This window comes from Sceloporus occidentalis, unplaced genomic scaffold (assembly GCF_023333645.1).
Source record: "Sceloporus occidentalis isolate IW3139 unplaced genomic scaffold, rSceOcc1.0.p SCAF_6, whole genome shotgun sequence".
Classification (NCBI taxonomy): Eukaryota; Metazoa; Chordata; class Lepidosauria; order Squamata; family Phrynosomatidae; genus Sceloporus; species Sceloporus occidentalis.
Genome location: NW_028316986.1, coordinates 80,740,839 through 80,753,729, shown reverse-complemented (window position 1 = coordinate 80,753,729; position 12,891 = coordinate 80,740,839). Strand labels below are relative to the sequence as shown.

The following is a 12,891-nucleotide window of genomic DNA, read 5'->3' as shown; positions in this document are numbered from 1 at the left end:
CTGAAGTTGTGCTAATACACTATCCAGTACGAAAAAAAAGAAAAGAAGTATCTTCAATAACAAGCAACCAATTTTATTTGCTGTTCATGTGCCTTTCAAGGTAAACTTTTTTCTTACCAGTTTATTTGATTTTTTTTGACTTCCTTCTATTAATTAATCTTCTATTTTTTCTCTCTGTAAACCTCAATAGCACCTCTCTGTTCTGATACTGTTTATTGCCACTGCACTCCAACCAGACACTTGGAGATTTACCTCAACATTGGGAGAACAGTAACTGAAAGAACTCACAATGTCTCTTCAAAATATTTTTTAAAATAAATTATACTTACATTCCACTATTCTTTTAGAAAGATCAATAAATTTACATATGTCTTCCTATGGTCTCTTATCCAGCACTGATTATGTGATACAATGCTGCAGCATCAGGAACCCTCAGAAAATACAAAGCATGATACTCAACCCCTCATCCCATACTGACTTCTTAAAGTTCCATGAGAGAGAGAACAGCTTATCCTTTTATTTTACTGCTTATTGGCACAGCCACAAGAAGGTCTCTCCCTAACCCTCTCTTCCTGAGGACTTTGTCTGTACCTGGTATTCAAAGTTCACACTCCATTCTCTATCTACAGTGTTTAGTTTATGAATCTGTAGATAAGTTTCAATTTTAACAGTGAGCCATATGAATATTAAAGAGCTCCAAAGAATAAGAATATAGTAAACTTAGAGCAAATTTGGGGTATAAATACTATGTATGAATAATCTAAGATCATTAGATTTCTGATATCAGATGAAGCCACACATTATCTGTATATTTAATCACAGTTAATTCCAGCACTATCAAATTAAACAGTAGAAGATTTACCTGTATTTCATCTAGCAGGGCTCTAGCTTGCTGCAGTGGGATAGGAACAGTGCCAAGCCCACTTGCTGTCTGGCAAGATGCTTCCACCAGCCACTTGTGCAGTTTTTCTGACATCTCCCTGTAACGTTGCCACTGGCGAATTTGACTGTCAATGATGCCTCGTCTCTGTTGCGCTCTGCGAATCACCCCCTGCCACTGATTACTAAGTAGGGCCAGTTTAAGATTAAATTCATCCCTACAAGAGAAAAGGATATAAAATCCCCACTCAGTCCATCTATATTATGAGAATACAGCTTCAAACGCTATTCTGGAAAATGTTTGTGGGCTTCAGAGTTGAAATTCTATGGCCTCCATGCAGGCACTTCCTTTGAAATCAAAGCAGTACAAAGGAAAGACAAATTGAATGGCCAATGACCCTGCCTGCAAAGCTTCACTGTGACAGTTATGTCTATAGAATTTCACAGCATATCTATAAATTCCTTTGCAAGAAACAGGCAGGTGAAGGACACAGAAGGACCACATTCAAGGAGGAAATTGTAAGAACCATGACATATTCTATTCAGTTTCTTTTACAGCAAGTATATCTTTATTCTCTTATATCTACACTATAAGATGAGTATATCTGTAAGTATATCTGTATTCTCTTTTATCAGAAACTTTAATGCCTTTATATTAATTAATTAATTAATTATATTAGCATTAATTAGCATATATTCATTTTATAGTTTATCTAGAGAATTCGTATGGGATAAATCACCCTGAACTGGATACTTCTCAGCATTGGACAGGTGAATTTCTGCTATTGCTCTCTTGATTCACACGGGCCTGTATTCTGCTCCATTTTTCTTCTGATTTAATGTTTGTGCTTTGGAAGTGATATTCAACCTGTTTATTTCTCACCAAATTTAATAATCTGAAAAAGTAATTTTGGAACTATTGCATACAAAATTTACCACAGTTCTCAAATCATTTGTAATTTTACTGCCCCAGTTACTGATACCCACAAATAGCTGTGCATTAATGAAAAACAAGTGCACATGAAAGTACAAGTGCACTATGGAACAACTGGTAAAATATATTATTTGTAACATTGCCGAAATCAATGCACATAGCCTAGGCACATAGCATACTGATAACACCGTACCCCATGTCTCCGGATGATCTCTCCCAGTGGCTTCATGTAAATGTTGAACAGCATGGGGGACAGAATGGCGCCCTGAGGGATGCCAGGTGTCAGCTCTTTCTTGGAAGAGCAGCTGACCTCCAGCATTACCATCTGGAATCTGCCTGAGAGGTAGGAATAGAGCCACTGGAGTGCAGTGCCCCCAATACCTAACTTCCTCAGGCATTCCAGGAGGATAACATGGTCTATAGTATCGAATGCCACTGAGATGTCCAAGAGCACGAACAGGGTCACACTTCCCCTGTCGATGCCCAGATGGAGATCATCGACTAAGGTGACCATGGGGGTCTCAGCTCCATATCCCTCCGTGAAATGTGATCTAAACAATATCTCATCAGAATTTGACAATATAAGGAACAGATTTGCACTATTAAGTATAATAGACCAAGAACGAGAAGAACTATGGTCTGAAGCCAGAAACATAATAAAAGAAGAATGCAGACAGACAATTTCAATAGAGAAAAAGAAAGAGAAGAAACCATGGATGACAGATAAAACTCTACAAACAATAAAGGAAAAAAGAAAGGCAAAACAAAAGGAGGATAGGAATAAACTAAGATCCATGTATGCAATAGTACAACCTCTAGTGCAAAAAAATAAAGAAAAATACTACAATGACCAGTGCAGAGAAACAGAAGACAACAACAAAAGGGGAAGAACAAGGGATCTATTCTACAACATCTGGAAAATCAAAGGAAAAGTTCAAACCAAGGGTCAGAATGCTTAATGACAATAAAAATAACATTATTCAAGACCAGGAAGAAATACAAAGACATTGGATGCAATACACAGAAGAATTATATAAAAGGGATGACAAAATGAAGGACACATGGAATCAAGAGCCATATGAAAATGAATCCAAAATTCTAAAAAGTGAGGTGGAAGTTGCAATAAGAGAAATGGCAAAAAAACCAAATCACCAGGAACAGGTTATATTCCAATTGAACTGCTGAAATCCACATTGACAGAGTGAACTCTAGTGCTAACCAACATATGTCAACAGATGTGGAAAACAAAATGATGGCCAACAGATTGGTAATGATCAAGATACATCCCTGTCCACAAAAAAGGAGTCACAAAAGACTGCAGTTCCAAAGTGCACCCCTGTTAATTCCTGCTGGTAAAAGCACACCTTTCATTTATCCAGTTCTCCCCAGAAACCATGCTTGAACCGCAATAAATTCTTGCACTGACAATTTAAATAAATTTTCATATAAAACAATGATACTGTCTGTGTCTTGTAATTCAGCTTGTACACATTCCACTTCCAACTTCACCTTTATTAGTTTTAAAAGGAGATCTCTCGGGAAGGAAAAAAAAATATTCCTCTGATTTCTTTGACAGTCTCCAGATGGGTGAATCTACACTGTAGCAATAATGAAGTTCAACACTACTTTGACTGTCAAGGCGCCATCTTACAAAATCTTAGGATTTGTAATCTTGTGAGGCACTAGCACTCTTTGGCAGAGAAGGCTAAAGATCTTGTAAATGTACAAACTGCAGGATTCAATAGGATGAAGCCCTGGCAGTTAAACTACATTATTTCTACAGAATAGATGCACCTCATGAAACCACTGCTGGAAATGAATACCTATTTGCTGAAGCAATATTCTGTCAGGTGTTGTTTTCTGGTGTAGATATTGCATTTCAATTTGTTTGTGGCAATTTCAAAGACAATCCTTCTGTACGATGCTACCCAGTTTATGGTTCATTGAAAAATAATGTTTGACAGTTGGTGTGAAAATAATTGTGTAAGTTAATAGACAATACTAGAAAACAATTAATAGAAAAATCATTCAATTCAGCAATAGTAGGAACAATAAGAAAAGAGACTGGAAAAGGTACAACCAGTAAATACTATGTTGACCCAGCCATATGATATGACTTTCCTTGTGTTACAACCTTTTTCTTTTTTTTACTTTTGAGAAGGGGGAAAATACACACAAGGAAATAAGGATATCAAATACATTTTGCAGAGCATATGTAGATACTTGATATAAGGAATGGGACAGCAGAAAATCATGCAGAAATAAAATGTCAAGTTTGGCACATCCTCACCTGTCATCCACTTGCCCTTGTTCAAGAAGATGCTGACCATCCATAATAATGGAATGTAAAATCTGTTGGCGACTAAACATCTCTGCTTGGAATAGCTAGTGCACAACAAGTTGAAAAAAGAGAAAATAAAATATACTTAAAGGAAAAGAAATCTCTGGCTCCAAAATAAAAGTTCCCACTTAATATACACAGAATTTAACTTTGAACCAAAGAATTTATGAATCAAAATGGGTTAAGACAGCTCCATTCACAAATAGTTATAGGTGTGGTGAATGTATTTTTTAAAAAGGAGCAACTGGCTCACAAAACCTGGATTTTGTTGTGCTTTTTGTGGTTTTGCATGTGTTGCTTCTACATCTTATGGTGTTAGTTGGCATCAATATTTTTATTACCTAAAATGTTTTGCTAACATTTGAGTTTCAATGTATTTCATATACTAGTTTTCTTTTTCTTGAACAAATTTAGGCTATTAAATTTGGGGGGTTGGGGGGGGGCTTTTGAAACAGAAATTGGAGGAGAACATACTGAATGTGTATTTGTATTCTGCAAACAAAATTATTTCTGCCTGCATCAACTTTTTAACTTGTCATGGCTGAACATTCATAGTTCTGTTTAAGTACGTTCCTCAGAGCCATCTGCTGGCTCTGCAGAGGAAACAAAACCCAAGGCCCTTTTCACACTACCATTTATTGCACTATGTGATTCATTTTAATTATCATGACTACATTTGTTTGAATTCTGAGATCTGTAATTTTATGAAGTATTAAGAGTCATCTGGCAGAGAATTCTAAATGTCCCACTCAAACTGCAAATCCCAGAATTCCATAGGAGAGAGCCATGACAGTTAAAGTGCTGTGAAAGTGCTGTAATTGGGAATTCTAAAAGGTCCCCGATATATCAATTGGAGGTAAATAGACATGAAATATGATATCTAACACTGACAAATAAAAACTGGACTGCTAATAGAGAAGGAGCCTCACTTAGTGACTCTTTGAGACATCATTTCCATCAATTTTTTTTGTTTTGTTTTTGTTTTAAGAAAAGTTGATCTCCCAGGGTCTTTGACCTTTTCCTGTGGTTAAAAAAAGAATTACTGTAGATACCCTGAAGTACTCCCAATCTCCCCCTGAGATGATGATCACATCCCAAGAGATTTATCAATTCAATAGTCCTCCATTGATTAATGGAGGGAAGTGCACTTTCCTATGAGTTTGTTGTTGCTGTTGTTAGGTGACCTCAAGTAGACTGACTTACGGTGACCCACTAATAGGGTTTTATTGCAAATTGATATTGAGAGAAGGTTTGCCATTGCCTTCCTTTGAGGCTGAGAAAATGTGACTAACCCAAGGCCATCCAATGGATTTCTATAGTCGTGAAGGGATTTGAACCGCTGTTTCCTGGAGTTCTAGTCAAACCATCACCACTATACCACACTAGTGTAGCTCTGATATAAGATGTAGGCTAAGTAAATATGCTCATTTGTTAGATACCGAAATACTTTTAACATTCCTCTTCAGACTGCAGAAATGTACATCAAATCTAGAAGAGATGTACTTTATCCTTTTCTTTTAGTGGGTTTTACCTATGGTTCACATATCATTGCCACACTCTTACTTCATATATGAACCACTCGTGTAGGCTTTACATCAAATGATCAACCAGCTGGGTGGCACTGGTTTCTGCCTCCTTCCCTTTGCCATCTCATAGCATTAATTTTACGCAATACAGCAGCTATGCCAGGTTTCTCAGGCAAGATCCAAGCCCAACAGCATAAGAAAACTCCACATGATCACTGTAGCTGTAACTATGTACATGCCTGGGTATGTACATAGTTATATGTGCTAAACTGAACTGGGAGTTTGTTTATCTCAGACACAGCAATTTTTAAAATCAAGGATGAACCTGGTATTGTCCAGAAGGTGTCACAATTGACAAGAGCACATTTCCAAATTGCACATGACAAGTCTCAGTGAAGAGGGTGACAAAGGTAACATGTGAACTATCATGCTCCATAAAATACAGTTCTAAAGGACAGCAATACAGAATTGACCAATCCACAGGTTGTTACTTTGATAATTCATTGACTGAAACTTGCCTCATGGGCCCTTTGTTGTTCCAAAAGAAGCTGGTAATTTCCTGAAATCTCTGCAGCCAGTTTCTGCTCAGTTTGAACCAAGAACTCCATCCAAGTCTCACATTTCTCTAGGAAGGTCTGTTGCTGCAGCATGAAGGACTGTAGCTTACTGGAAGGATGAAAGAGTGATTCATTAACACTTCTGAGCTTGCTAAAACATATTCACTGTGGTTGCTAAGGGAGCCATTTCAATCTTGGCTGAATGATATTATTGACTTTTTAATCTTGGGAATTTTTTTAAAAACACATGAGGAAAAATATAAAATGACAAATAGGGTATATAAACATATATATATATTGACTTGCCTATTTCTTAAGCATTTGTGTTAGCAAAATATATTTTCACCATTCACAGATGTTGTTTAAGGTCATAAACGAAAACCTTAGAATTATTTTCATTTTGGAAGAACTGATTGTTAGCAAAATATATTTTCACCATTCACAGATGTTAAGTTCATAAACAAAAACCTTACAATTACTTTCATTTTGGAAGAACTGATTTTGCAAAATGATCTCTCCTATTCAGTCAATACAGGGATTAGCTCATTTCTGCAATAGAAAAAATGTTTTAACTCCTTGCAAGAGAATAGCAAGCAGTTAATCAGATATCTAGTTCAATATCTCAGGTTTCCACAATTACAAGTGATCCATACTCTTTTTATGGAGAAGAGAACCATGAATCTTCAGGATAGTCTGATGTGGACCACATGCTTGTGGGCAGGATAGATCTAGCAATGAGCTGGGCTATTCCTCTCTCTATCTCTGCTACCCTCCTCTCTCTTTATGCATACCCCCCCCCCCCAATCCTTCGCTGAAATTCTGCACTGTAACATTACGTGTACTTGTCCATTTGGCCTGTTAATAGCACTAGGATTCTTCTTCTGGCGTGTCAGCTTGACTATTGAAAGCATGCTCAAAATCTGAAAAATGGCTCATCAAGCAACCAAACATAGGCGGAATACAAACCGCCCAAAAGGGCGGTCTCCCACTGCCCTGGTTTGCTGCGTGAGGGAGCCGCAGCGGACACACCGTGCGGCTCCCTCACGCAGCAAAAAGAACTCGCAAAAAGCGGGTTCTTTCTGCGGCGTGGTTGTGATGCCACAAGGCATCAATGGCGCACTTGCGGCATCACAAGGGCGCTGAGACGTGCAGACACTAGGCGTCCGTCACGTCAAAATGGTGACGCCCGTATGTACAGGGCGCTGCCATTTTGACGCCCTCATCACGTGCGAGGGGCGTCTGAAAGCGCCACCCCTCGCACGTCATGACAATGCCCCATAGGGCACGTCTAGCCAGCACCATAGTTTTAAGAAGCTTTTTTTAAAGTTTGGTGGAGACCTTTGGTATGTTGGACTTCGTTCTGTTTGGTTTTTGTTTCTGAACTATTTATGGCTTGTAGCATGGTAGCAAAGAAGTAGAGGATTCTGCTTTGAAGCCTACAGTTGACCTTAATAATTTTTTATCTCTCTCTCAGCATCATGGAAGGACTGGAAGCATCAAATTGGTGCTCACTTAAAACTCCAGCATATCTCCAAAGTGATTCAAAGCAGCTTTATTTTGGCCTGTCTGTATAGGCTCTAAGTATCCATTCTGTGGTCCTAGACAACTGTCCTACCTGAATCTTTCTGTAGTTTGTGAAGAAATCATAGACCAGTTCCTATTCAGATTTTGCATCCTTTTGATTTCTTTATCATTCAGAGGTAATCTATAACCAAGCTCATTCAGGTGATCCAAGTCTGGTGCCATGCTACTGAATTTTAACATCTGGCACTGTAAAGTGGTAAGGAACAAAAACAATGTTTAGTAAAGAAGTCATGTTGCAAAATAACAAGTAGATAATGCTAATTAACATGTCTGCAAAGTGAATTTATTGCTATTTGGCATGGATTTTGGTCAGTGCATTTTGGACAGTGAGGAGACAGCAGGCATTTTTAGGGTTCAGGTCATTCATTAAAATAATATAATATTTTCAGTTCAAATGTGCTATTTTCATTTGGAATTTACAGGGCCTAAGCAGAGTAATGGAAAATAGGGGCCCGATTCCCACTTACCTCTTGATTTGATTCCTGAACTGATTCCTGAAACTGGTTCAGCAAACAGAATGGTTCCCACTAAGTATGCCCCAGTTTCAAGAATCAGTGCAGGAAGCAACAGCCGCAGCTTCCCCTGTCAGGACCATGTGGCACACTTGTCCTGGAAATGACATGGATGTGGCCATTAGGTGGAACTGGAGAAGAGGTTATCACAGTTCAAGTGGCAGGTGTGCATGCGTCAGCATTTGGGAGCTGTGCATTATGGGACATCTGATGCAACATGCACAGCTGGTGAAGTCAGTCAAGAGGTGCATCATGGGAAATGGTATGATGCAACCTGCCCTGGGGATGAAACCAGCAAGGTTTCATTGGTGGCAAGACACCACATGACTTCACACAAGACCACCTATAAAAGGGAGAAGGTGATGATCTCCGTTGTCGGGGGGTTGTGGTCGGTGACTGGCGTAGCACTTTGTCTATTTGTATATAGAGCTGTGAGTATCCAGACGGCTGTTTGGTACTCTGTGCTATCTTGTATATAGCTTACAACAAGTGAATTAAAGCCCTCTTCATTGAGTGAGAGCCTTGCTGTCCAGCAGTGTTTATTTCTGCAAGCTGGGAGCTCAAGGCTGGTGAGCCTGCGTGGGAGGAATTTTCCTTCTCTGCTGAAGCCTTTGCAGACACCTCTCCAAGAGCCTTCTCGTAGCATCCTGCCTGCATGGATCAACTCTGCACGTGGTCACAGTGGACACAGTGCGTATCTCTACACCCCAACATCCCCGACATGCCTCCATCCGTTCTCCTGGCTATACCAGTATGCCTGAACCCACAAACCCACAAATATTTTCCCTGTTTCTTTTTTAAAGTGGTGGTTGCTGTTGTTAAGTGCCTTTGAGTGGATCCTGACTCATGGTGATCCTCTTGATGAGACATCTACAAGACTCCCTGGCCCTGTTCCCACTATGGTTTAAACCGGATCGTGATTCCAAATGATTCGGTTTAAACCACCATGGTTCCCAATTAATTTGAATCCTTGAAGCAATTCGAAAAGGGGGGTTCATGGTTTTCACCCATTTAACCTGCATCAAAAAGTTGCTGGTAAAATGGGGTGTTTGAATCAAATTCGAATTCGCCCATCCTCAGTCCTCTCTCCTCCCTCTCTCCTTCCACCCGGCCTCTCTTCTGCCCCCAGCCTACTGGTATGGCCAGGAGGACAGAGGGAGGCATGGCAGGGAAGCTGCGGCTGTTGCTTCCTGCACCGATTCTTGAAACTTAGGCAAACTTAGGCAAACTTAGAGGGAACCACTCTGCTGAACCAGTTTCAGGAATCGGTTCAGGAACTGAACGAAGAGGTAAGTGGGAATTGGGCCCCTATTTTCCATTGCTCTGTTTAGGCCCTGTAAATTTATGTCCATCACTTCTTTAATAGAGTCCATCCATCTAGCATGCAACCTTCTTCTTTTTCTACATCCTTCCACCTTTCCTAGTGTTATTGTTTTTTTTTCCAATGAGTCATTCTTTATCATGATTTGACCAAAGTACGACAGCCTCAACTTTATCCTGAATAGTTCTCTGGCTATCAGAAGGAAAATTTAATTGCTGACCTCTGACTTCACAACAGTTATTGTATTGTTTTTAAGTATGTTATATGTTTTAAATTCTACATTGTTTAATTGTATTTTAAGGGGGTGGGTGGGTTGAGGGTTCGGATTGTATATTTTAATCTTGTAAGCCGCTCCAATTGCATTTTGTAGAGAGGCAGGATATAAATAAATTTTATCCTCCTCCTCCTCCTCATCATCATCATGGCTTCCAGGCAGATTTCAGGCTTGATCAGTTCTAGGATCCATTTGTTTGGTTTTTTGGCTATCAGCGCTCTTCTCCAGCACCTCATCCCAAATAAATTAATGTTCTTCCTATCTGTCTCCTCACTGTCCAGTTCTCGCAACCATACATGGTAATAGGGAAAACAATAAGATTCTAACTTTGGTGCTCAGTCAGATATCTTTACATTTTAGGATCTTTTCTAATTCTTTCATAGCTCCCCCCCTCCCCCCATTACTGGTCTTCTTATTTCTTAACTGCAGTCCCTTTTCTGATCAGTGTTGGACCCCATGTATGGAAACTCTTTTACTATTTCAATCTCCCCATTGTCTAGGCTGAATCTGTGTAAACCTTCTATGATCATTATTTTTCATAGAATCATGTAGTTGGAAGAGTCCAATCCCCTGCCATGCTGGAACTCACAATCAAAGCACCCCCAACAGATGGACAGCCAGTCTTTGTTTAAAGAACTCAAAAGAAGGAGACACCACCACGCTCTTACTTTCAGGAAGTTCCTTGTAATGTTGAGGTGGAATCTTTTTTCTTGTAGCTTGCATCCATTGTTCCGGGTCCTGTTCTCTGGAGCAGCAGAAAACAAGCTTGCTCCATCCTCAATATGACATCCCTTCAAATATTTAAACAAGCCTATCATATCACCTCTTAACCTTCTCTTCTCCAGGCTAAACATACCTAGTATCCTAAGTCTCTATTCATAGGGCATGGTTTCCAGGTCCTTCACCATTTTGGTTGCCCTCCTCTGGATACACTCCAGTTTGTCAACATAGTTTTTGAATTTAGTGCACAGAACTGAACACAGTATTCCAGGTGACGCCTGACCAAAGCAGAATAGAGTTGGACTATTACTTCCTTTGATCTAGACACGATACGTCTATTGATGCAGCCTAAAATTGTTTTCTTTATGTTGAGAAGTAAGCCTGCATTTGTACTTTCTTCTTTGTTCTTTCTATCATGTCTTTGATATTCTCTGCTAGTAGTATGGTGTCATCTGCATATCTTGGATTATTGATATTCCTTTCTCCTATCTTCACTCCTTCTTTTGTGTCCAAGCCTGCTCTTCATATGATATTTTCTGCATACAAGTTGAACAGATAGGATGAAAGGCCTTGCCTGACCCCTTTACCAATTAGGATCCATTCTGTTTCTCTATATTCTGTTCCAACAGTAGCCTCTTGTCCTAAGGATAGATTTCTCATCAGGACTATCAGATGTGTTGGCACTCCCATGTCTTTAAGGGTGTTCCATAGTTTTCTATTATCTTTGCAGTCAAAGACTTTGTTATAGTCTATAAAGCACATGCTGATCTTCTTTTGGAATTCTTTGGTGTGCTCCATCAGCCCTTGTATGTTTGCAGTGCGGTCTCTAGTACCTCTTCCTTTTCTGAATCCTCCTTGTACCTCTGACATTTCTCTCTCCATGTATGGTTGGAGTCTGTGTTGTGGAATGTTGCAACACTGACTCCAACCATACATAGAGAGAGAAATCTCTTAAAAGGTACTTAATAATATGTCTATAGCTTACCAAGTGTTTGGTAGGAATAATAGGCAAATGTACTTAGCACCCAGGGAGGGAAAATGTCAAGTTGAATGAGAAAGAAGGTAATATTATCAGGTCAATTTTTCAAAGTTTAGGACACAGAGGAGAAAATGACAAAAGATGGAAAAGGCTTTCTCTTGGCTGCTAAGACTTGGTATAAAGGATTAATATTATAAGAGGTTAGGTGTTGGTTGAACACTAGGACAATCATCTTGACTTTAGGAGCAGTTTCATAATGGAAACAATTGGTTGCTGGCTCTTTCACTGGAGATGCTCAAGCAAAACCTGGATAGCTATCTGTTGAGCAGGCACTAGCTCTGAAATTCCTGTATCAAGCAGAATATTGAACTATATGACCTACAAGACTTCTCCACTTATTTTGAGTCTATGACAATATTTAGCAGTCTATAACTGAGATGGTCTAGTGAAGCATTTTGCTAGTAGTAGTTATGCTGTGAGATATATAAAGGAAGGGAGAAGGAATTCTAACTTGAAGATAGCAGTATTGGCAAATGCACAGTTACTGATTGGCTATACCGCCCTGAACAGCAAGAGAACCAATACACGGGCTTGCCTGATCAATATGTCTAGACTCTTCTACTGGATTGCAGCTGCATCAATAAGAGTGAAATCCTCAATTGAAGGATTTATTGTGTCGTGAATTTTTAAAGTTAAAAATCCAGGTTTTTCCTTTTTCACTCACTTTTAGATCTTCCATCCTATTACGGATTATGCATAGGTCAGATGAATGGCTTGGGTCTTGTGCTTTAAGTACTTCACCAGCTTGTGTTATCCAGCCCTCTAGTCCTCCTAAGCTCTTTGTAAATGTCTGGTAGTCTTGAACTCCAGCCTGTGGGGTTTATTTTAAAAAAAGCAATAACCATGTTAGTCTGGATCAGTGTGCAAAGGGATCTTGTAGTGCCTTTGAGATTAACAGAGAGAGAGAGAGAAGTTGGTAGCATAGGGTTTCATAGAGTTAAGTCTACTTCAGATGCATGGAGTGAACTGCCTGTCATCTGTTTTGTATCCTGGCACACTACACATATTATAATAGTAATTAATACCAGAGCCTCATGTGGACCTTTTTGACCAGTTCATCACATCTACTTTCAGGTTCCCAGTCGGCATCATACTACATTCCAATAACTCCTTCCAGCATTCATATGGTTTTCTAATCACCTTGGCTTTAGGCAACATCTTTCTTCCTTTGTCCCACAAACCACCATTCTTAAAACTAAATCTA

General features: G+C 39.4%; 1 protein-coding gene across 1 annotated transcript in view; it reads right to left on the bottom strand.

Annotated features, from left to right (window-relative positions):
- The window catches only part of SYNE1 (spectrin repeat containing nuclear envelope protein 1), a 437,342-nt gene that overhangs the window by 82,406 nt on the left and 342,045 nt on the right, over positions 1–12,891 (bottom strand). The window contains exons 121-125 of the mRNA XM_089530176.1: positions 12,352–12,498; positions 7,853–8,007; positions 6,199–6,346; positions 4,104–4,198; positions 863–1,097 (exon numbers count right to left, since the gene is read on the bottom strand). Of these exons, the coding sequence (XP_089386302.1) occupies positions 863–1,097; positions 4,104–4,198; positions 6,199–6,346; positions 7,853–8,007; positions 12,352–12,498 (780 nt within the window). The remainder of the gene's footprint in view (positions 1–862; positions 1,098–4,103; positions 4,199–6,198; positions 6,347–7,852; positions 8,008–12,351; positions 12,499–12,891) is intronic.